At 47.6% G+C, this 25,704-nt stretch overlaps 1 protein-coding gene across 1 annotated transcript; it reads right to left on the bottom strand.

Moving 5' to 3' along the window:
- Positions 1 to 1,966: 1,966 nt before the first annotated feature.
- LOC149372137 (vitamin D 25-hydroxylase-like) lies at positions 1,967 to 25,704 on the bottom strand. The gene is made up of 9 exons (XM_089585853.1): positions 25,555 to 25,704; positions 23,299 to 23,576; positions 19,046 to 19,167; positions 16,398 to 16,504; positions 12,304 to 12,608; positions 9,649 to 9,764; positions 5,371 to 5,629; positions 3,138 to 3,328; positions 1,967 to 2,282 (listed from the first exon to the last, which is right to left on the bottom strand). The coding sequence occupies exons 1-9, from the start codon at positions 25,555 to 25,557 to the stop codon at positions 2,104 to 2,106; spliced, it is 1,560 nt and encodes a 519-aa protein (XP_089441979.1). The 5' UTR covers positions 25,558 to 25,704; the 3' UTR covers positions 1,967 to 2,103.

Below are 25,704 nucleotides of genomic sequence, written 5' to 3'. Positions count from 1 at the left end.
CCTTGAGCACGTCATTTTTAACCGCCGCCTTCAAGTGTGGAAAATGCTGCAATATTATTACATCGCCGGTTACATTGCAAAGACAGTCAAAGAAAAGAACATGCAGAGCCTGTCCAAGTCTACATAGACAAAGAACATCTGCATCACCAGTGATGGGACTCATAAAACACCGAACAAGTTCCCGAAGCCCGAGTTTGTTGTTGTTCTGGTTATCGTAATAAAAACCATTGACATCGCAGTGCCACGTGTTGGCAAAAGTGATGTGCAAAAAATAGGCAGCATGGTTTTTTCATTCTTTATTTATTTTCAGTCGGACGATTGTCAACCGGGCAAAGTGTGGTGACGTCATACGAACAGTGCAGAGGCCATCTGTGTTTACAGAATGCTTTGGTCGAGGTCAAACTTGAGACGCTTGCTAACCCCGAAGGGGCGAGCGCTCAAGCCGCCGCCCATCAAAGATGGCAAAGGCCGTCGAACTTTAAGCTCGATAAGCAGAAGCCGACCGTGAAGGACGCCAGGACCCTCAAGTTCTCGGCCTGGAGGCAGAAGCCACCCATGAAAGACTAAATAATCAAATTTGAGATTTATACGAAATCATACACCGCAAGGTCATTAATCGGAAAAGCACCAGGAAAAACCAGCTAGCGCTAATCATCCGCATTGCTGCGAATGTGCAAATTGCCTTATGTTTCTTCAACTAGAAGAATTTTTAGTTACATTTTTAGAGTGAGTGTACTACATTGCCCCCGCAAAGCATAGTAATAAGATGCACCTAGAAGGGAAGGAGCATTTAAACACGGCACCTGAGGTGGTCAGCAAACAAGGGATGTTGCAACCTCGTTTAAAATCTTCGGAACAGGAAAAACTTGGCACGTTTTGAAGAGAGAATCTGTTTCCGTAGCAAATCTTAAGTATTTCGTACATTTAGCAATTGAAGACTACTCCGGGATTTGAGCCGCATACCCTGCCCACAATAGGGAATGTGCGAGAGTACAGCTTACTCCCTTTTTACTCCGATATAGGCTTCTTCGCATTGACTATGTAACGCTCTTTTCCCGTTAGCGTTCTGTGCATGCGCACTCTGGACCCGTTATACCCCTAACACGCAATTCCGGAAAACACGCCATACTAAAACTGTCTATTGAAGATTATAATATCCCGTTACGAGAAAAGCCGGCGTTGTCCGTGTACCGAGAGGGCACAGAAAAGAGGGTGTTATAAATGCCAGATGGTTCGAGTGGATTACTTAGGATTAGGTTGGATTATGCTTGATTGTGACGGATTACAGGTGCATTCTGGCGCATTGCAGTGCGTTGAATTATGTTGGATTACGGTGAACTGTGGATTGCATTGATATAAGTTGCAGTAAGGTTGTTAAGATGAATTACAGTGCATAAGAGTGGATTACAATAGATTTGGTAGCCGTATGGTGGATTGAGGGTGGATTAGGAGTGGATTACACTAGATTAAGTTGCAATGTGGTAGATTGTGGTAGATTACAAGTGGATTCTGGTGGGTTAAAGTACATTAAGAGTGAATTACATTGGATTAATTTTCAGTAGGGTGGAATAAGTTGAATTTCGGGTGGATTCTGGCGGACTGTTGTATATTAAGATTGCATTACATTGAATTAATGGTGAATTCTGGTGGGTTACGTGAGATTATGTTGCAGAACAGGGATTAGGGTGGATTAAGTGTGAATTACAGAATATTTGCGGGTCGATTAAAAGGTAGTCAATGTTTTCGCTCTCACAGCATGTAAGTAAGTAATGAATGAATGAATGAATGAATGAATGAAGCGCTCCCGATAATTTTACTTTCGGAGTGTGGGGAGGTGATGGCAACAAGAGTTCTCCACCTCCCTCTTTGGTTCCGGCCCTACGTGCGGAGGCACGCATCACCCTTTCCGCGTGAGACGTGCGGTAAGAGAGAAGTGGTTGGAGGAGTCGAATGTTAGGTATTGATCAGCCGCTTATCTTCAGTCTACAGTGTGCAGGCTGTCTAAGGTGTACAGTTTGCTATGTTATGCAGTTATGCAATCCAGTATTCTTGTATTCAGCATACAGTTTACGAGAACATAAGGCGAGCGTGCGACGAACGCAGTCACCGCTTGAGAAAGCGCAGCTTAACGCCGGCGAGATCGTTTGAGCCGCCAATGAGCGACTCTATCTGTGCGAGGCTGCCGCCTTCCTCGGGAAGGATGCGGAACTCGTGAAGCAGATGCGTAAAGTAGAAGTACATCTCCGTGGCGGCCAGTGCCTCCCCAGGGCAGCTCCTTTTTCCTGTGAGGAAAGACGACAGAACAGGCATCTAGAGCAGAACATAGAGGCGGATCCTGTCCCTTTCGTTCAAGTACATGACTTACGAGTTATGGTACGCTAAGAAAATTTTTAAAAAAGAACGCTAGTATCAGAACATCCTGCGCTGCCACGGAAGCTCCTTGTTCTCATTTTGCGGTCTTTTATCTTGGTTGTATTTCAGTAACATGGAAATAAATTAGGGACAAAACGACGTATGGCACCAATTCGTAACGTTATTAATGACGTAGCACGCTATGCGGGCGTAGTGCTCTTCGAGGTTTTGCTTCTTCATGGAGCCTCGTCGATTTGTTTGCTCCGTTTCAGCTGTTGTACATGAGCTGTTACGATGGGGCTAAAATCACACTGATCCGCCTCGGTGCCGTAGTATCTAAGAAGCTCTGCTGCTGAGAATAAGGTCGCAGAATCGAATGTCGGCCACGGTGGTTTGAATTCCCAGACCAGTGGCCGCGACGCACATGATCTATGAGAGGCCCACGCATGCTAAATACCTCTTAGGGGTCTGAATTTATCCACATCCCCCCACAACGCTGTCTTTCGTAACCAAAGTGGAGCTTGTTTAAACACCTTGCATCTCTCTGACGTCGCACGTAGGTTTCCCACCATCCTCGCCCAGAGCAAGAGACAGCAAAACAGCGCTAGAGCTGCCACCCTATACATGTGCTAGCTCTTTCCTTATTCGCAGACAAAGCATGACTACTCATAGAAGTGCGTGGGCAGAGCAGAAGCGTTGCAAATATATCTCGAGTCGGCGTCTGCCATTCCGTTTGGAAGTCTCAAAAGATTTTCGAACCAACACGCGGGTACTTAAGAGCTTACCCAGTGTAAAAGGAATCACGTTCTCAGGTCTCGACGTAGGCGCTGATCCGTCGGGTGCAATGAAGCGGTAAGGGTCAAACTTGGCGGGGTCCTTCCACGTTTTGCCATCCATGTGCACAGCCCACGTGTTCACCAATACAGTCGTTCCCTTGGGAATGAACATACCGTCGATGATCACGTCCTCCGCAGCGCTGCGACAATGAGATACACGTACACTGGAGCGGATTTGAAGACAGTTCAGCGTCCAGAGGACAACTTTGAAATGTTCGTGCAACATTGGCCCATGTACCTACCTTTAACATAACAGTGACACTCGCATTGTGTTATGGCGGCACCACCGATCAAGGGTGGTCCGCACGGGGAGTTTTTAAGAGTGATTCATGGGCGACGGTGGCGCCACTACTAAGTTCTGTCGCCCCAGTGCCCATTTTCGCCCAAAAATTTAGTACGTTCTGAAATAGAGAAAAAAATGATAGTCGAATTACGCAGTTAAGCCTCGCTAGCAGTTCGGTTTTCACTTCGGTTCCGGTGTTGAGATCCAGTGTTCACGAATGGCAGTTAGAATAGCAATAATGAGTTAATATCGATATATCCGGAATTGGCCATACTCTACGTTCAAAGATACCTGGGAGTCTTCCTACCACTCCCGGCGCAGTGGTGGAACGTTGAATGATGCGCCTCTACCCTTCTATGCCGTGTGCTACCATCGATGGAACTAGGGTTGCTTGGGTTAGTTTGCGATGCAGGTTGCTCTTCGCGAGCGTCCTCTCACGCCAGACACGGTGGGAAGGTGAGCAGCCTGCCACGAAACCGGCTTCAGACAGACAGACAGAGGGACGGACGGACGGACGGACGGACGGACGGACGGACAACTCCTAAATGCGGGGAATGGCCACTGTAAGTGCAAGGTAAGTGCTAGCGCACTAGAAACGTCGGCGCCGCCCTGCCGCCGGAAGCGGAGCGAGCCAATGAAAGCAATTCAAAGCAAGTTGAAGCAATTCTGCGCGCTTCCGCTTTTCTCGGGAGAGCGCGCAAAGCCTGCGATGCCGACGCTGCATGCGCACCAATGAACACGCTGTTTTGTAGACTCGAACGCAAGGGCACAAACGGCGCTCGGGATTAACGGCCCAGGGGAGGGGGCAACCGTGGGGCTCCGAGCAGCGCACGTCTCCCTTCCGCTCCTCGTAAAATGGTGTAAATGTTGATGGGAAGGACCCGCTCGGTTAATTAGCGCTTGAGCGAGGTTATTAGCCTCCTCGTTGCCCTCTACACAGACATGACGCAGTGCTTAAGTAATTCGATGATGTTTTTGTAAAGGGGTAGCGGTAAGGGGTTCTACTGCCATTTTGGGGTGTCTAACAGCCGTATAATTCCAGCAGGCGTGCTGGGAGCCTATGATAACGTGGGCCGCTTTATACGAGCCTGTCTTGTTGTTTAGTCGCAAAGGCCACAGCTACGGCTTCAGCTGCGGCAAGGCTTTCTGCTCTAATAAAGGCTGTTACTAGTGGGTTGTATACGTTGTCTAACGTATATATAGCGAATGCGCCCCCATTTGGATATGCCGTAACGTACACGAATGTGACTTAATCCGGAGTTTTTGTCGCAAATACTCCACTCGAGCCTTGCACCTTCCCACGTGCAGTTCATGGTGCATATGAATGGTATTGGTGAAAACATTGTGACCCGTAATGTGGTACGGTAGCGTTTGGCTTCCAAAAACTTTCCAATAACCCGGGATGCTGGTCCATTGAAGGATGGCTCTGCCTGCTGCCGTGGATTGGAGCGTTGTCAGAGCGGGTCCCACCAACTCCTGTCGTAGCGGTGCCTACCGATAGAAATGCCTTCACGTAAATATAGGTTCGCAACACGCACTTTAAAGCTTTTAGTTGTTGGAAGATTGCCTTTTGCGAGACGTTGTCAAATGCACCCTTTAAATCGAGCGCAAGAATAAAGTGCCCTAATCCTAGTGGAACTTCTGTTAATACTTCTTCCTCAAGGAGTAGGAAGGCGTCCTGAGCTGAAGGGCCAGGTCAGAAGTCGACCATACAAGATATTAAAGGCGAAGATGAACTGAGACACCATAGCAACTGCAACTTGCGGCGCTGCTCGGAATCCGCACGGGACCGAGGAAAGCATGATGTGGAGGCCAAGCATTTATTTCTCCGTAAAAAAGAAAAAGAAACAGCGGTGAGAAAGCCCAAGCGCCACAACAACGACGTGGATGTCCGCTCACCTTCTGGGCAGGCACAGGGGCGGGATCGCCTTCCTGCGAAACATCTCCCAGATGGTGGCCATGGTAAGCGGCAGACGCGTCCTGTCCTCCCAAGTGGGCTTACGGCTGCGACCCACCACGGCGTCGATCTCGCGATGCAACTCAGCCTGCAGCGTGTCGGCGTGTGCGGCCAGATTGAGCACGTGCCAGTGCAGGTACTGCGACAGAGCAGCCGTTCCGCCCAGCAGGATGTCGTTGACGCTGGCCACCAGGCTTGACACTGCGCACCGGTCCGACACGAACAACGACTTTGGTTTGTTGAAATGGAACAGGGTGAAAGACAGACGGCAAAGGAAAGAATGAACAGCGCAGGTCCTTTTTTATCCTTTTGCAGTGCCACTAAGTCCCACACATCTCCATATCCTAATAGAGCTCAGTGTGTGGTCGAGCCTCGCGTGTAACTTGTGCACTTGTGAAAAAAAAAAGGAAAATGATGTTCGGCCCTGCGTCCCTCCTCGCGTTTTAATTACGCTGCAACAGTCACAAGCACAGACGCTGATGTCACCGATCCCTTCGGTGTTTGCCGAATATCACAATAAACAACAGACAATATACGCGAAGTGATTGTACGGCTTGGAAGTAAAGTTCAAATGAAAGTGGATGGGGGTCCTTTTTTTCAACTCCAGGGAGAGAGAGAGAGAGAAAGAGGGGGAACCTAAAAAAAAGAGAGGAGAGGGAAGTAATCAAGAGGGTGTTTCGGTTGGCTACCCTTCATTGGGGAAATAGATGTAAAAGATGAAAGAGAGGGACTGGGTAAGAAGCAAAGACGTCTGGGTAAGGACGTGCATGCTGCTATAAGTCACAGGTTGTAATGAAAGCGTGAGACTGTCGAAAATCTACGCCATGCTTTGCAAGACTCCAGATCTGCGGATCTTTTTGTCCACCGCCTGAGGAGTTCACTTTCTGTCAGCCCCCTGTGACCGCTATTCCAACGAACAGACGAAAAGCGGCTTGAATACGGAACTTTCGATATCAGTTGTGAAATTCTGTCGTCACAGTGGGTTTGCTTTATCAGCCAGCTGGGTTTTTTTTTTTTTTGGACAAAGCTTCGACGCTGAGCGCAGGGCGAATGTCGGTCGGCAGGGCGAAGCCCCGTCCTGTCCTCATCTTTCTGTGTCCTGTTTTAAACACTACGTTTGTTCGTTCAGATTACGAATGTCGGTACCAGACTTCTCCAGGAAGGTTCAGAGTGCAATGCATCGGCTATTTAAGCCTCGTATAGTAAAGGTACACCGAATTCTGGATGAATGAAATTACTGAGATGCAACACAACGTAGAGAGAGCGAGACAAAGATGCATCGCATTCGGTTTCTCGAAATCATCATACTCTGTCGAATGCATGGAAAGAGGAGACAGCTGATGTCATTTTACGATGTACGCGGTGCTCGGGAGCATGTGCACTGCGCCCTGACAGACAGTGCTCAGGCACGCATGGTGAAAGAACTGGAACATAAGGAACACTGATCGTTCCCTGGGTGGCACAAGGGCAGGTGAGTAGGCAGGTGTCAACCTCTTTAACTCCGGGGATCACGGATAAGAAAAAACAACAATGGCTTATTAGTAGCGCCTTTCAGCGGGTGGAGAGCTAACTGCTTTGCTTTTCAACTGCCGATGACCTCAGTCGAGATCTACAATGTTTCATCTGGGGAATTCTTCCTTTTTCAGTACGCCGCGGTGGCTCAGTGGTTATGGCGCTCGGCTGCTGGCCCGAAGGACGCGGGCTCGATCCCGGCGGCGGCGGTCGAATTTCTATGGAGAAGAAATTCTAGAGGCACGTGCACTGTGCGATGTCAGTGCATGTTAAACAACCCCAGGTGATCGAAATTTCCGAAGCCCTTCACTATGGCATCCCCATAGCCCAAAAACCATATACCAAATCTTCCCTCTTCAGGGAAATTTATGTCTGAAACTGAGCCTTGGGAACACATGATGCATTTTCAGGAAACTTTATAAATTAACCCAGAATTAACGCCAAGGTGGCTTGTTATTTTGTTCTAAAACGACTTAAAAAGCAAAAATAAATTAAGCGATTTTTCTTTTGATTTCTTGTTTCGGCAATCGGACAGAATACCTAGAACAATGAAAGCACGCCAGCCGCTCTTCCACTGATGCGGAAAAATATTTATTTTTTAAAATCACGGTAAGCGATCAAGAATGGTGGTCCATTCAAGACAACCAGAAACACGTAGCAGTTTAGATCACATATTCGGTCACAAGTTATCGAAAAAAATGAAAACATGTGCCTAATAAAGCGATATTCCATGACTACAGTGCGGCGAACGGAACATAGAAGGAGGAAACAATCAGGGACACAACACAGCGCTGTGTTGTGTCGCGGAGTATTTTCTTCTTGTGTGACCCGTTCGTCGCGCGGTGGAATATTGTCACCAACTCGCCCAACAACTTACCTTAAAGGGACACTGAGGAGAAATTGAAGTTGGCTTGTATCGACAGAATACCAGCTCCTGATTACAAAAACGCCACTCATACTGACAACAAAGCTCTTGTAACGTAGAAAAGAGCAAGAACCAAAGTACAGGTATCGCCGCCACAGGCCAAACTCGCAAGTACAAGCGTGATGACGTCATAGGACAAAGCAGTGTTGCTAGAACCAATGGTTCTAGCAACTCTCGGACCCGACAAGTCACAAATCCCTGAGGCGCAGCCAATGCATACGCAAATGTCCTTGACGTCGCCAGATGGCGCCACGTGCCCGGCAGCTACGCGCGCTCCTGAAGCATCGGGACCAATCAGCGCCTGTTTTCCGGCGGTAGGAGGGCTCCCGGTATTCCGCTAGCGGTAACAAGGTACACGGTATGCTAAAGGTGTCTATTTGCGAGAACTTCGTTGACGACTTCTAGAACGAGATCCATCGTAACGCTGGCAAAACGCCAGTGCAAACGTAATCGAAGCGACTGTAGCGACGGCCGCAATAGCCGATAGACGCCTTCAACGTGCGGCCGGCGGTAGCTTTCTTTTCGGCTGCTGCTAGGCCGCACTGCTGGCCGCCAGAAATCACGGAGTCTGCGGTACGTCATGCGCACGTCATGTTTCACGTCACTTAGTCCTGTGTCGTCATAGGAGAATCCCAAGTTTGAATCAGAGCGGCGGGAAAAACTTTTTCAACTTCGAATCCAAATTTCTTAGAAATAAATGCATCTTTCGCTGCCGGCCAAGTGGCAACAAAGCCATGACATGCCGAACTATCGGATTTTGCTATAAAAAAAATATTAATAGTGCTCTCCTCAGTGTCCCTTCAAAAATTGCGTGGACACTTTGGCAACTAAAGTGTTGAGAGGCTAAAGCAAAGGACGCTATGCCATGACGACTTCTGGTGGATGTGACGTCACACCGTTGCCGTGGCTATATTGATACCCGAATTGCACATCTTTCGGGGATCTCAAGTGTCAGTTACGCTTAATTACACATTTCTCCATCTAATTTGACACAAATCCGGCGTTTTACCGAGCATTCTGTGACAATTTTCAATATGCTGTGACGACTTCCGGTGGATGTGACGTCTCACCATTCGCGTGGCTACATGGACGTCAGCGCTATTTCGACGCAATTTTGCCATTTTTGCCTATAATTAATGAACTAATTAACCTGCAGTCGGGAAACTTGGCTCTTGGGTTCATGTTTTCCTGCTCTATCTGAAGCAACCATTGGTTTTCTTCTTTTTCTTCTATCTTTTTTAGTTCCCGAGTTAAACGCGTTTGACATGCTTTGTTAGCGGACGACAGTATGAGCCATTAAAGGCTTTCGCCTTAATAAAGTGAACGACTGGACTCTGATAGGAAATTACAGCGTGCGCAATCATCGATTGCTAGCAGGCGGACCGAAAACACCGAAGCGTGGCAGGAAGCCAAAAAGCGGCGGCGAGCAGACACTTCTTGCCCGTAAGATGTCAAATGAACGCCTCCGTGCGAATTTGGTTTATTGTTCGTCGCTTTGAATAGGCATCGATTCAATATGTGCACAATTTGCGGTAGCTCCGCAGTTAACTCGCCACAACGGTAACAGATCCCGGTAATGACCGCGCATGCGCAGTCGCCGCCAGTCTATAGCATGGTAAACGGAAACGTAAACGCATAAAGAATATTCTATAACTCTCTTTTTCTCCTCGTGAAGTACGTTAAAGGCGGTAAGGGCGACACAAAAGGAAAGGTTAAAAACTTTTGGTGTGATTAATCGTAGTTTTATGCCGTTAAAACACAGGATATTAGAAAGCTGTCTCACTCGTGAGAGGGCGGTCGGCGCTGGGTGCTTGCTTCTCCATTTCGTTGATGTAAAAGTCGATGAGCGATCGCTGACGGCTACCATTCTGGGTCTTCTGGGCGATTGCGATCTGCTCTCTGCAATGACATGTCGACGACAAAGTGATAAGAAATGACCGTTGTGTATTCTTCACTCGTGGCCACCTTATTATGTGCTACAGTTTCACATTGCAGAGCGCTGGACGCGCGGCTCGTTGTCGCATGTCGTGCATAACTGAGAACTTTTGTTTACTTCATGCCATATTATTAATCCGCTCGAACAGTACTTTTTGAAAGCCGAATCCAGTATGAATAGTGCAGCGTTGCCATCGAATCGAGCATGAATTGAATAGTGATTGATCCGAATCAAATATTTTCACGGACATACGCATAAGCAGCGAATATTTGTGCAAAGCGATTAACTGTGCGAAACAGGGAAGTGTTAGCGGCGGCGGCGTCGCAGTACGTAGCTTTAACTTACAGCTTAGCATCAATATTTGTGAAAAGACGCCACGCTAATCTCCACTAGGGAGCAGGCAACAAAAAGTCAGTATATTAGCTTTATCACTGCCATGTTGTACGTATAGAAAAATTACCGTTCTCTTCAATGATGACGACAGCGAATAAACCAATGCTGCACCTCGGTAGCTAAGAGGCGCAAATAACTACGTATGAGCCATGACCTTCGAGCTCGGGCATCCAGGCATGGTAAACCTGGCTGAGGCCTCTTCCGTCATACAAACTTAAAGGCCCTGTACGAGCATTATTACGAACGCCGCCGCATGACTGGACCGCGTCGCGCCGTTGCACCCTCCATCCCGCAGCAGACCGATCGCGTCAGCATGTTGTACGGCGTCGGAGTCGGCCCTATTATTGAGATAGTCTTCAAAGAAAACTTTGGCATGCCCCATTCCCACTTCGTACCAATTATTTGAAAAGTATTCAAGAACTAGAGAAAATATTCAATTTGTTTCGAATAATTTCAAACAAGCTTTAGCTAATTCGCTAATAAGAGTTAATAGGAGAACCTTCGATTTGCTATTCAGAAATTTATAACATTCGCAATCGCCAGATGTCTGTTTCTTTCACACTACTGTGAACCATTCAAATGAATCGGTGCGAAACTCCAGATGTGCGGCGTATAGGTACGTCAGAAATCAGATGGAAGTAATACAGACCTTTCCCCATCATATTGCAGTTAAATGCATGGAACTAAAACGCGAAGAGGCGGTTGCGTTAAGCCCCTGAAGCACCATCATGGTACTGCGAATAATACTTACGCAAAAAGAGGCAAAAAAAAAATCAGCGAATGAACTCGATCATTGTTTCAACAAGCGGCGAAATTTCTTGGAAGAGAATAATGCAACACTTTTGAGCATTATGATCTTTAAAACTTTGCAGAAATACCGTCAGCAGTGGTCATCATGGTACCGGCCTTAATGATGTGATGTGAGGAGATTGTTGTTGCCAGCTTAGTACGTTTTCTATGTTCGCCCGTAGGGTGAAGGCAAGGCAGGCTATCAACAGGTGTTGGCGTATTGGCTACACAATGTTTAGCAAGTGTGAGGTGAAGGTGCCTGTGGGAGTTTTTTTTCCCCTTCTTCCCCTAGTTCAATATTATAACTTTGTCGTAAAGATATCACTAGATAGTGGGAAGTCTGCAACAGGAGGCCAAACAAAACATTTCGCCTTGTCCTTGACAAAACAGTGCACATTGGTTTATGGCTTCATTGGTGTATGGCTTCACTGGTGTATGACTTTGGTGAATGCAGACATTCGTGAATGCCTTCTCCGCGTTTCCTGCGCGTTAGGGCTTTTCCTGTGTTTTCTAGCGTTCAGTTAAACGCGACAACTACATTTCTTCCCTCTTGCCTGGGCGACCAGTTTTGGTACCTGGCTGCAAAATCGGCGAATCATCCTGAAAGGAGAAGGTTTTGTTATTTACGCACTCAACGACGGAACTCGCAAGAGTACCGTGCTCTCACTAAGTACAAGACCATTGAGGAATCCAGGTACAGACCAAGCTGTTACGAATGCACCATCATCAAAACCGGCTGCCAAATGACTCGCGAAATCATCGATGCAGTGAGGTAAGGTAGCTTTCATTTCATTAAAATCCCACCCCTTATGTAATACCCCCGATACAAGGGGGTCTTTAAGGAAAATAAACTGAACTGAACTGAACTGGACTTAGCTGATGTCTGAGTGTTAAAGCCGTCCGTTGCTCTACCTTGGATGGAGCTGCAGTACTTGTGACGTAGCAGATAATTTGGTTGCCTGCGCATGCATGGTGTCATGCCATGACATGCCTGCATATTCCGGTCTACGGTTCCCACTAAATTGTTGCAAGTAAGAGCTGGCGTGTCTCTTTTCATTCTTCACTTGCTCTCGTCTCTTGGTGCGCTATACATTTTCATCTCTCCCACCGCTCCTACTTGCTCCTCCTAGCACAACTTATCACCGGCGTTGATGAATGACGTCATTACATCGGACGTGTGGATACCATCCCACTACCGCTAAACCGCGAAACCCGGTGGAGTATCACATCGCTGCGAAGGCAGCTGCCCCTTGGCTGACACTCTATACCACCCATCTTTGAAGCAATGCTGAACTATATAGACGGGGCCGGGCCATCTACCTGGAGAACTCGGCGAGCTCCTCAGTGAAGCGCTTCATGAAGGCGCTCCGGCTGTGAGGTAAGAAGCGCCCGGCCAGGCGTTTCAGCCAACCGGGTAGGTGCTCGACAGGCATCGAGGCCCCGGCCAAGAAGAAGGCTTCCACTTGTCGGTCCATGCGCCGGCGCCGTGGGTCGTCCAGGTCGTAGCGCTGGCCGAACAAGTACAGCGCCACGCAGTTGGCCACGCTGGAAGTCAGCAGGGGACGCGCGGTCACCGGCGCACCGTCGATCTCGTCCAGTTTGTCCAGAAGGTGCTGCACTTCGGCCTGCAAGAAGCAAAGCAACGACTTCCGATTCCCCGCTGCTGCGTCCGACTTGATCTGGCAACTACACGTTATTCCGAATGCTGGGGGTGTGTGCCCATATAGTGGTATTCTTTTTGTCGTTTTTGTAATGTCCTAAATATGTTCGTTTATGCAGGGTGCTTCACCTAGGACTCCACACAATATTTAAAAATAGGCTTTTTGAGATATACTCCGTCTCAAAAAATGTTTGCAGCTCCCGTCCAATCAGGATGGCTCTCTCATACAATCAGGATGGCGCGCACTACATTAGTGTGTCCCTACGCGCCTGTCGCCCAGACTGCTAGTGACAGGTGGCTCCATCGATGTGAAAGACGGCGTACTAATAGTTAGCTTCTTTCTCTCGCTGCAGGTGACGCTTTACGTCTTTTTATTCTCTCTCTGATTTTTTTTTTTGGACAGGCGGACGCTTGTTCTAAAGGGACTAGCGGCACTTTTTTTTGTCACGACCTGTTCTCATCAGTTCCTCTGTTATCACGTCAAAGTAATTTTCAGTGTTCGTGTCATGTGCATATAAATTTATTTACTTCAGCGTGCCGAGGCAGCCGAATGTCGATGGTAGAGAAATGCAAAACAAGCCCATGTGTTGTGCGGAAGTCAACGCAGGTTAAACGAGTTCGATTATCTCATCGTCCTCATCACAACTGAATTCAGCACTGCTGGTTGTGTCGTCCTTCAGGTTGACAACAATGACCGTTCCTTGGTCAACAACATCGTCGATGATGTGGTCCAGTTTTCTCATCACATCTTCCTCACTGATAATATGCTGCACGTAATTCTCCCATTTCTCAAAAGTCACCTGCGTGATGCGTTGCCAAACCAGAGGCTCCACGTCTTGGAGCTTAAACGTCGTGTTTTGACCGGCCACGAAACCCTTGACGTCGCTCCAGAAAAGCTCTATCGGGTTCAGTTGGCAACAGTAGGGTGGCAGGCGCACAACAAGATGGCCAGCAGCTTCAGCAATGCAGTCCACACGGTATCGCTCCCCACCTGTGTTCACATTCTGACAAGCTGCATGAGCTCGGCCTTCACCATGCCGCTGCTCCACGCGACATCTTTTCCGGACAGCCAAGCCTGTATGTCCCTTTGGGGCTACTCATAAGCGGTACTTTATTCTGCTTTACAGAATGATATGGCGCGTTGTCCAGCACTGTAACGCTGCCGGGTGGTAGTAGTGGGAGAAGTTTCTTGGAGAACCAGTTTTCGTAGTGTTCCCCGTTCATTTCCTCGTGGTAATCGCCCGAGTTTTTCTTAGCTCGGAAAACTTCCGCTGCGCCTTCGACAAAACTCTGTTCACTTCCGCAATGAGTCACAATAAGCCTGCCACCTTTGCCACTGGGGTTTTGTAGACTAATCGACAGTCCGGATCGATGCGCTTGGTGCGCAGATTGGATAGTGCAGTCAGTCCACGCTCGACTTCGCGTGTGTCCGGCGTTAACCCATGTTTCGTCGGTGAAGAAAATAGGCCGACCCTTGCGTAGCAGCTCCGCTATCTGGCACAGGTACCGGCGGCGACACTGCACAATGTGCGTCGCTTCGGTTAGCATCGCATTCCGAGAGCGCTTCTTGTATCGGAAGCCAAGTTTCTTCAACCTCCTCTGCATTGTCGCTGTGGACGCGGTCGGCAGCGTGTCGTCGTTTTCGAAATATGCCACCACATTCGCGATAGTTGGAATTTTCCCTCTCTGGAAAAAGCTGTGTACCACCCTTCGCAGCACGCTCAGGTAAGAATCGTCCAGCTTCTTCGTCCGGTCGCGGCCTCTTCCGCCAGCACGCTTCTTCGGTGACAACACTCGGCCCGCCTTCAACGTCTGCGTTGTCCACTTGTAAAGCTTTCGCTCGCTCACCTGCGTGAGTTTTGCCGTCCTCTTGATGAGCGCATTTGTACTCGAACTGCCCCCGCACTCTACGCGAAGCGCTTCAAGAAAATTTAAAGCCATCTGCTGCTTGGGTAAACAGCGCACTGTCGGTGTAGAGCACACAGGAGACACAACCGACTCGACCGACGCCATGTTGGAAAATGGCGACGCATCACTACCTTGCAGCAGGCCTCCGCAGAGCTGTGTCCGCACGGGATTGTCTGTAAATACCACCAGTGATTGAAACACTCTCTACCGCTTAAATATACCTGTCCAAACCATGTTTTAAGTTGCTATGCTTATTGTTTTGATTTTTAGTCATACATTTCCCAAATATTCGAGGGACTATTCTTTGTGTTCCTCCAGCCCTGATTGGAGGAGAGCTCTACCTTCCGTAGTGCCGCAAACATTTTGTGAGACGAAGTATAGAAGAGCGCTTTTTTCGGCATAACATTGTCAGCGGTATAGTACATCACAATACAGCTAAGAAGTTCTTACTAGCAACAGTTAACAAATACTTAATGGTTAAATTTTTAACCATTACCGTTAGGCTCCTTAATTATTGAGAGACGTGTAGCCCACCGTAAGTAACGTTCATAGCAGTTTTTAGAATTTCGAAACCACGGTTACCCTCGGCGCTGCGGTCCCATAAGTTTTGGCTATTTCGACGAGTTCGTGCACTAAATAGGTTACTTTGCCTGCAAGCTTTTCGAAAGCGTATGTATTTTGGCGCGATGCGTTTGGTGTAGTTGCCTGTGCGTAAATAAGTCCAACTAACTAGCACGTCACCCTCCTTTCTTAGCCTGCGTCTACGGCCCATCCTGAGCCCACGGGGATAACGTGGTTTCTCCACAGCATACTTTCCACGGCTTAAATGGCCGTTACGACCCACACTCTAGGTCAACTTTGTGTTTAACAGCACTGCAGTGTATTGTTATCAGCTACGATATACAATGCTGACAACAGAAAACGTCAACAAAGCACATTATAAACTACTTCATGAACATAGCCACTGTCGCGAGACTTGCGGGGAGGCGCGCAGTGATAAAATTATTATGGTTTTTCTCTTTATTAGGGCATACCCTGTGATTCCGACCCTAAAAAAAGTGCAGTGTCGACAACTCTAGCAGGAACACTTGAGCCGTGGCTCTGCGTTTAGAGAAGTGCCAACTGGGGGCGCGCTGTCTCATTGTCTGAACCTTGCGACATCCTCCGGACCCTGTCACACATATGGTCCCGCCGTCTATGTTAGGCGCATGCAGATGGCGCTGCACGAGTGCGAAACTAAGGTCCCTCTTCATTTTCAACGGAACCAACAGTTGGACCCTTGGGGCGGAGTGCAAAGCCGAAGAAGTCACGTGTCGCCAACTGGCTTATGGCGGACTGAGCCTATCGCTGCCTATAGCGCGATAGGTCTACCACGCGTCGTCTGCGAGCGCTGCTCCTTGGAACCTCCGAGAGGGTGCGCGAGTAGCTGTCGATGCTATTAAAAAGTTGAGGAGCCCTATGCGAAACCACGATTAAAGTGATCCCGCTATGAATTATCGAACCTGTACGTTCAAAGCAACTACAAAAGCCGCAAAAATGGTTGCGCTGCCTCATATATTGCTGCTTCACTCCAGTCTGGAGCCACACGTCGTATGACTGGCGACCACTCCTGGTACGACTGGGCGCATTGCGATGCTTTTAACATCATTCCGAGCACTGACTCGTTAGAGTTGATGCTTACGATCGCAATGTATGCGATCCCTGCAGTTTTCTACACATACAATTGAAGCCTTTAAGCCTTTAAACTCAGTAAACTGCGACTACGCGACCGCCTCGATAAAGGAGAGAGTTGAGGACAGCAAACGCATGTTCAAAGAGTGCGCTCCGATGACCGAGGGCTTCGTACCTGTACTTGAGTCCGCATCTTGTCCTTTCCAAATCCCAGCTCGACCATTGCTTGCCAGCACACCCGCCGGTTCTCCATCCATGCATTGCCGTTCAGAGAGCATACACCTGAAAGCGAGCCAGCCGTGCTTGTTACAGAGAATAACAAAACTACCAATTATCATAGCCAGTTTACTGCTCGAAAAGTTTCCGAAATAGCTCCAAAAAGAATCTCTAAACGATACCGAGCAAGATATACCGCATCTTTTACCTAAGATGTTCTGAAATTATTAAGAATAGGCTTTATGTGTTAGAAGAGTGCTTTTTTCGCCATAGCATTGTCAACGGTGTAGCACTTCAGAATACATCTAAGACATGATAACTAGTAGCCTGGTTAACTAATATTAGGTACTGAACTTTTAATATTAGTGTTAGCGTTCTTATGTAATGAGACGCGTGTAGCATGTAGTGCTGTTCGCATATCTAGCATTCTCAGACAAAATTTTTGGAATTTCGAAAATTGTTAGACACCGCTATGAAAGCATTGAAGACAATCAGCTATTCTTCTGATATGTAGCAAAATCTTTCTTTTAAAGTGTTTCCATCAATCGCAACAAATAGTTAACTGCCATAGAAAACCAATGGGGAAAGCTTTTGAGGGTAGCCAAAACATTAATAAAAAAAAGAAATACAAGACTGCCGTCGGGTGGTATGCGGATATATTGAATGTTATAGTGAAGTCTGACATTATATGAAACAATTGCGATCATAAATGATTTTCCGCTCAAAGATGCGTTTGTCCAGAATTGTTGGACATGGATATACTGCGTAGGAAGTAGTATGTATACTTAGGGCAGGGAGTGACCGCTGATCCGGATCATGAGAGGGAAATAACTAGAAGAATAAAAATGGGGTGGAGCGCATATGGCAGGTTATCTGAGATCACGAATGGCAGTTTGCCAATATTCCTCAAGAGAAAAGAATACAACAGCTGTATCCTACCGGTACTCACCTATGGGGCAGAAACGTGGAGGCTAACAAAGTGGGTTCAGCTTAAGTTAAAGGGAAACTGCATCGGTTTTAGAAATCAACGAGCTTAAGAGGGTCGAATGTGTGAAACTTTCAGGTAAAGCATGCCAAGTCATTTTGGGCTAGCACTTGAATTAGTGAAGTGATCGCCGATTAAAATCCGGACGCCCACCAAGCTTCTCCGCAGCGCACAACGCCAAGCGGGGGGCGCTTGATGACGTCATCGAAGGTATCGCTACATTTTCAACGCACAAACGCCTGCTTTCAAGGAAGAGAAACCAACGCCACCGAAGGCAAACCCTGCCGAGAGTTGTTTGGCAGCGTCTAAAGCGTCAGGGCAGGGTGTGGCGGACGACAGCGGTAATTTGAAATCATACCTTTCATGACGTCACGCTGAGTTTCTCCGCACTCCTCTTGTGCATTGAGGGGAAGCGCAAAATTCAATCGTCGATTACGTCACTATTTTAAATGCTAGTACAGAAACACTTGGCATGCTTTACCTACAGCCTACATAAATTTGAATCCTTGAATATCGCGAAATTCTCAAAAAAGTCATGCAGCTGCCCTTTAAGGACAACGCAGCGAGCGATGGAAAGAAAAATGGTAGGTTTAACGTTAAGAGATCGGAAGTGGCGGAGTAGGTGAGGGAACAAACGCGGGTTAATGGCATCCTAATCGAAATTAAGAAGATGAAGTGGGCTTAGGCAGGGCATGGAGTGCGAAGGCAAGATAACCGGTGGTCCTTAAGGGCAACAGAGTGGATTTCAAGAAAACGTAGCAGGGGGCGGCAGAAAGTTAGGTGGGCGGATGAGATTAAGAAGTTTGCAGGGATACGGTGGCCTCAACTGGCAAAGGACAGGGTTAATTGGAGAGATATGGGAGAGGCCTTTGCCCTGCAGTGGGCGTAGTCAGGCTGATGATGATGATGATACTAAGCGACTTTCCCGTACTACCTTTACTGGATTTTCAAGGGGATATCTGTGAGCTCGATATGACCAGTAATTCAACATATCTGGTTTAAATATATCCGGGATCGACCGTATCCATGTCAGTTTTCCGAATTCACTACTCCATATCAGTTTTTAGTTCACTGTGGGCGAACAAATTCATGCTCTTTCGATGAGGTATGTGCACTCGAGGGGTTTCTTTGCCTGCAAGCTTCTCGCGAGCGCATGTATTTTGGCGCAATGTTTCTTTCTGTCGTCCATGTTCTTTGCGCTGCTTTGCCTTCTCATATAGGCACTCTTCTTTGTTTGCAGTCATCAGCATGCGCAGTTCATTGGAGAGATTTGGACTAATTGCATAAAATTCTGGTTTGGTTTGGTTTATGGGGTTTAACGTCCCTAAGCGACTAAGGCTATGAGAGACGCCGTAGTGGAGGGCTCCGGAAATTGGGGTTATTTAGCGTGCACTGACATCGCACAGTACATGGACCTCTAGAATTTATCCTCCAAAGAAATTCAACCGCCGCGGCCGGGATCGAACCCTCGTCTTTCGGGTCAGCAGCCGAGCACCATAACCACTGAGCCACCGCGGCGAATTAATCGCCTAGAGGCTGCTGTCCATCCAGAGACGTTTCTGGACACTTTCCTTTTTTTTTCTTTTGCATAACCAGCAGCGATGGCAATTGACGTGGCTTACCTTTCATCTCGTTCCTGAGTGCCCATTTCGAAGAGCGCTCCAGCAGCTCTTTCCGGGTGAAGAACTTCTTGACGGTCTCGTAATCATTGAGGAACACCACTTTGACGCCTGCAAGTTTTATCCTGGTGTGGAGTGAGGAAACGTGGAGCTTTCAGGGAAACGAGGCTCCAGATTTATCCTCTTCACGTAGTTTTGTTGATAAGTTTACTTCTGTCCTCGCTGTGCTCCTCGTCATCAAGAGGAACATGCAGCTTGCGAAGAAAGAATGATGAAGGGAATTTGCTATAGAGCCACAAAAGAAAGGCAGGCGCTCCTAATCAAACAGAGAGTGACAAGAGTGAGGTTATGTGCAACACCCACGTTGGTGGAGAGTATACACAATGAATTCCCTCAACTTTCTTCGTGTAAAAAAAAAAAAAAACGTAAAGAACAAAATGCTATTTCCCTGGAAAATCTCTCGCTCAAAGAGGGTTTGGCGAGGGCGTTTGTCGGATTTGAAACCAAACGGTGCATTGGGGCGAAATTCTGCCTTAAATGCTCAGATATCTATGGGTACTGCTTCAAGTACGACAATGTTTTGCATATATCACGCACTCAGGCGAAGTAAGAGGCCACAAGAACCAAAGGACTGTGCGTCATAAACGTGGTCTCAACGGAGGTTGCATAAAAGCGGCAAGCGAAATGCGAAAGGTTCCTTTAAAAACCACATAAATAAACGTTAATTGGATGGCATGGTATTTTTTGCTGTTAAGTCTGCACTAGTTTTTATTTGCCAACGTGCCCCGTCAAGCTCATTAATCACTCTTCCTCCGTACCGACTGCCTCCGTTGGACGGTTCGTAACCCTACTCAGTGCCACAGATTGTATTTCGAATTCTGCTGATTGCAACTTGTATTACTAAGTTTTTGTTTCATGTTTCTCTTTATTTTTTCGATATTTATTTTGCGGATCGTACGCAAGTAAGATCATTTGCAAAGTGAAAGGGTGAGTGACATACCGGCGTTTACAGACTGTCCGGTATGCTAGCCGAGGAAGGCTATGAATGAAAAAAAAAAAAGACTTGTTGTGGAAATACCTATATACCACTCCATCCTTGTCACAGCAAATCATAACATGATGCAGTCAAGTTGAATCAGTGGGGACACAGCGACAGCAGACAAGAACGTTCGTATTTCCACTTAGTGTCTTCTCCCTAATATTTTGTCTGACTGTTTCTGAGCGCCTTGTGAATATCTATATGCTACGGCTTTTCCCACGAGCATTTCAGTTGAGAAACCTACCTTGGTTCTTTAGTTCCTTCCACCATTGTCTATTTCCCGCTCGATCCACGCTGTCATCATCCTCATCATCATCATCATCATCATCAGCCTGACTACGCCTACTGCAGGGCAAATGCCTCCAATGTCTCTCCAATTAACCCTGTCCTTTGACAGTTGCGGCCACCAAATCCCCGCAAACTTCTTAATCTCATCCACCCACCTACCTTTCTGCCGCCCCCTGCTACGCTTGCCTTCTCTTGGAATCCACTCCGTTACCCTTAAGGAGCAGCGGTTACTTTGCCTTCGCTTTACATGCCCTGCACAAGCCCATTTCTTCCTCTTGATTTCGACTAGGATGTCATTAACCCGCCTTTGTTTCCTCACCCACTCCTACCGCTTCCGACCTCTGAACGATACACTTATTATTTTTTTTCCATAGCTCGCTGCGTTGTCCTTAATTTAAGCTGAACCCTCTTTGTTAGCCTCCACGTTTCTGCCCCATATGTGAGTACCGGTAAGATATAGCTGTTGTATTCTTTTCTCTTGAGGGATATTGGTGAACTGCCATTCGTGATCTGAGATAACCTGCCATATGCGCTCCACCCCATTCTTATTCTTCTCGTTATTTCGCTCACATGATCCGGATCAGCGGTCAGTACCTGCCCTAAGTAGACATACTCTTACTACTTCCGGCCCCCCTCTATCAATTTCGAACCGTTGTTCCCTTGCTAGGCTGTTGAGCATTACTTTGGCCTTCTGCGTGTTAAATTTTTGCCCCACCGCTCTGCTCTGCCTGTCTACTCATTGATCACGCTTTGCAGTTCATGTCCTGAGTGACTTAGCAAGGCAATGTCATCAGCGAATCTCAGATTACTTGGGTATTTTTCATTAACTCTTATCCTCAACTGTTACCATTTCAGGCCCCGGAATACCTCCTGTAAACAGGCGGTGAATAGCATTCGCGAGATTGTGTCTCCCTGAATGACACATGTCCTTATTGGAATTTTATTGCTGACTTTATGGAGAACTACGGAAGCCTTTCGTAAAGGATACTCGATAACCGACCACATTCGCGCTATCAATCAGGTGATAGAAAAATGCGCTGAATATAACCAGCCCCTATATATAGCGTTCATTGATTATGAGAAAGCATTCGACTCAGTAGAAACCTCAGTGGTCATGCAGACAATGCGGAATCAGGGTGTAGAAGAGTGTTTTGTGAAAATATTGGAAGGTATTTATAACGACTGGACAGCTACCATAGTTCTCCATAAAGTCAGCAATAAAATTTCAATAAGGAAAGGTGTCAGGCAGGGAGACACGATCTCGCCTATGCTATTCACTGCCTGTTTACAGGAGGTATTCCGGGGCCTGAAATGGGTACAGTTGGGGATAAGAGTTATCGGAGAATACCTAAGTAATCTGCGATTCTCTGATGACATTGCCTTGCTAAGCCACTCAGGAAATGAACTGCAAAGCATGATCAATGAATTAGACAGGCAAAGCACACAGGATAGCGCCTGTCCTGTGTCTTTACTCTCTTGTGTGCGTGTTGTTGTGCGCTTGAATTCGTTTCAAAATAAGCTATGCACCATCTAGCCCAAACAGAAGTTTTGTTAAAGCAGAACGGTGTGGCTAAAATTTAACATGCAGAAAACCAAAGTAATGTTCAACAGTCTAGCAAGGGAAGCGCAGTTCGCAATTAGTAGCGAGGGGCTGGAAGTAGTAAGGAAATATGTCTACTTAGGGCAGGTAAAGACCGCTGACCCGGATCATGAGAGGGAAATAACTAGAAGAATAAGAATTGGGTGGAGCGCATATGGCAAGTTATCTCAGATCACGAATGGTAGCTTACCAATATCCCTGAAGAGAAAAGTATACAACAGCTATATCCTACCGGTACTCACCTATGGGGCAGAAACGTGGAGGCTAACAAAGAGGGTTCAGCTTAAGTTAAGAACAACGCAGCGAGCTATGGAAAGGAAAATGATAGGTGTAACGTTAAGAGATCGGAAGCAGGGTTAGTGGGTGAGGGAACAAACGCGGCTTAATGACATCCTAGTTGAAATCAAGAGGAAGAAGTGGGCTTGGGCAGGGCATGCATTGCGGAGGTGAGGTAACCGCTGATTCTTAAGGGTAACGGAGTGGATTACAAGAGAAGGCAAACGTAGCAGGGGGCGGCAGAAAGTTAGGTGGGCGGATGAGATTAAGAAGTTTGCGGGGATAAGGTCGCCGCAACTGGCAAAGGATAGGGTTAATTGGAGAGACATGGTAGACCTTTGCCCTGCAGTGGGCGTAGTCAGGCTGATGATGATGATAGTAGCTGTGCAGCCGTTATAAATATCTCAATATTTTCACATAACACTCTTCTACACAACGATTCCGCAATGCCTGCATGACAGCTGAGGTTTCCACTGAATCAAATGCTTTCTTGTGATCAATGAAGGCTATATATAGGGGCTGGTTATATTCTGCGCATTCTTCTATCACCTGATTGATAGCGTGGATATGATCTATTTTTGATTATCCTTTGCGGAAGCCTGCCTGATCATTTGGTTGACTGAAGTCTAAGACTGTCCTGACTTTGTTAGCGATTACCTTAGTAAATACCTTGTAGGCAACGGACAATAAACTGATCGGTTTGTAATTTTTCAAGTCCTTGACTTCTTTTTTATGAATTGTGCACGCTGTATATGTTCACAGATTTAGCTCAAGAAGGTAAATCTTCAATCAATAGATCAATAAAAAACTATTTGAGAATTTTTGTTGTTCCTTCGGTGCACAGAGCTTTATTTTTCTGTCCGTCTCATGCGTGCATTATAGCATTGTTCGTCCTCGATCTCAAACCTTATTTTCCACAGCAAGTGTATTTGATACATGGTCACTAGCAGTGTGTCCAGCGTGTACGGGTTAGATGTCCTGGCCGCTGTTTGTTTACACATTCTGGACTTGTGTGCCCCGATGTGCTGATGTGTGCAGCAACAGGATGCTCACATGAAGACGGCTCCGTATTCCGCGGCCCACCGCGGATACTGGGTCAAGTGGAAGTGTCCGGAGTTGCACTTCACGGACAGGAGGTTCCCCAGCAGAGGCAGCCCCCGAGGACCTGGGGGCAGCGATGGACGGGCCTTGCCGCTTCCGTCCCGGTGGGACCACCACGCGAGCGCCAGCAGCGACGCCAGCAGCACGGCGGCCAGCGACACAGATATGCTACTGCTGAGAGCCACGACGCCAGGGAACTGCGCCGCCTCCATTAGGCTGTCCATCAGCGCCTGCAAGGTGTCCCACTTTACATGTAGTACTGTGCGCTGTGAAAAAAAAAATCGCAGGCTATCTATGCTCAGCCAAGTGGCACCAAAACAGAATGAGCTCATAGGGAAGATGATGAGAAATTCTCGGACGGCAGCCACATAAGTTACGGGCCATGGAGGTTCGCCAGACACCGTTCCGCTTTCTGAGGGCGTCATTCTTTTTCGACAGGTTCTCGCTTTGCCAAATGTTCAACCTTTAACTGACGTGCTTGAAATTTACTTCATCTCTCTCTTTCCTCTTTATGTCTCCTCGCCCTTTTACCCTATCTCTCTCCTGCATGTAGAAAAATAGTATTAGCGGCCAGTGAGGCTCTGCTTCCTTTACGGGTATGAACATGTGCAGTCGTGCTTCTGATCGCTGTCTAAAACATTATTTCTTATTTCATTTACGCTTAATGTAGTGTCTTTGCCAAAAGTAACTAGGCTTATGGTTTGCTTCTCAGTCGAGAAGTGGAGCAGTTATAGCCCCGCTCAATCTATTAATATCTGTAAGGTGAGCAGAAGCTCTAAAGCTATAAATATCTTGAAGGTAAGGAGAACTTTTTTGTTGCGAAAGCAACACTACTGGAGCCCGGATCGGCTCGTCGCGTATGCTCGTGGCGGTGCGGCCACCAAACGACCTTGAGTCGCCGTTGCCTAGCAACCGCTTCAGCCGCGCTCGAACAGATGGCACCGCACCACTGCCGCCTGTCGCCTGCACACCCCGAGGACACCAACCTCGCACAGGCGCTGGGATTCACAGCTCATGATGGCGTCGAGCCGGCCAGGGAGCCGGCACGAGCTAAACCAAACGCTTAACCACAAGCTAACACCACAAGCGTATTGGCAAAAAAACGGCACTTACGATCTTGTGCCGTTGCCTGGCAACCCGAGTTACTACCCGAGCTTACACGAGTTACTCGGGTAAGTTCGGACGAGCGTCGGAATATCTGCGCGAGAGGCTGCTCGGGAAGAGGAACATGGCTCACAAAATCCCGACGGGTGGCTGGGATAGAAACAGCCACCTGCCAGTGCAGTGGCGCATCGCTTAACCGCTGCGCCACTGCGCTGGTAGTGCTATATGAGGACTCTCCGCCATCTGTGAATCTTAAGTAGGAATTACCAATTAAGCATACATGAGCATTAACCCGCTAAAGGTATCATACCACACCCCTAAGACGGAGTTTAATTGCCGCCTACAATTGTAGAATGAACACCTACTTTCGCAGGTCTACTCGGTTTTTTCACCTTTCAAAACTTTTATTATTTTAAGGGAAGCCGCAAGAGCTCCAATATGCGAGTGAGAAGCAAATCATGCAGCCTGGTTACCTTTGGGAAAGACGGTACGTGAAGAATGCGCCCTCTACCGGGCACTAACACCCAGGCCCTCTTTTCGGTGCGTGCCAGAGAAAGAAGCCCGTTTAACGCGATAACGTTACGGCTGCCGTACAGCGGAAAAAACGGCGTCGTCCCGCCGATATTTTTGTGGAGCAAAAATTATGGCACATATAACATCACGCGAGACATGACGCGACAGGTTGTTTAGTTCAATAACTCAATTTCTTTTTTCGTATTTTTATGAGTAAGCAACGTAACACAACACCGGACGATGGCTAGGACGTCGCCCCAGCTTTGTCACCAGGTTAAAATGAAGCTTGGCTCAGGGGGAGGGGGGGGGGGGGGGGAGGGCTTCACAAATATGGCTATATTTGTGAAATATAAAGCAATACCCGCTAATTCTCAATTCATTATCACGAGTGGGCCTACTTCCCAAATTTGGTTTGGGAAAATTTAGGGGTGGGCCAAGTTCCAAATGCTGTCGCATTTTCTCTAGGAACGTGGTTAAGAAAGCTCAAAGTTATTGTCTACGAGTTTCAGGAAAATTTGCTCGAAGCTGAACTGCGGTCGAGCCCGCTGAACTAGTTCGTTCAGCAGCGGCGTCAAATAGCCCAAAACATACCATCTCTTGCAATGGTCCCCAGGCCAAAGCGCTTGTGATCGGTGTAGGCGGGTGGCCACAAGGCGAAGCACAGGCTTTTCAAATAAAGACGTCACCAACGAAGTACACTTTCCCCACCGAGCTCTCACGGGCGGCTAAACGGCGCCGTTT

Source organism: Amblyomma mixtum, chromosome 1 (assembly GCF_055824585.1).
Source record: "Amblyomma mixtum isolate Tamu chromosome 1, ASM5582458v1, whole genome shotgun sequence".
Taxonomy (NCBI): Eukaryota; Metazoa; Arthropoda; class Arachnida; order Ixodida; family Ixodidae; genus Amblyomma; species Amblyomma mixtum.
This window is presented reverse-complemented; position numbering and strand designations above follow the sequence as displayed.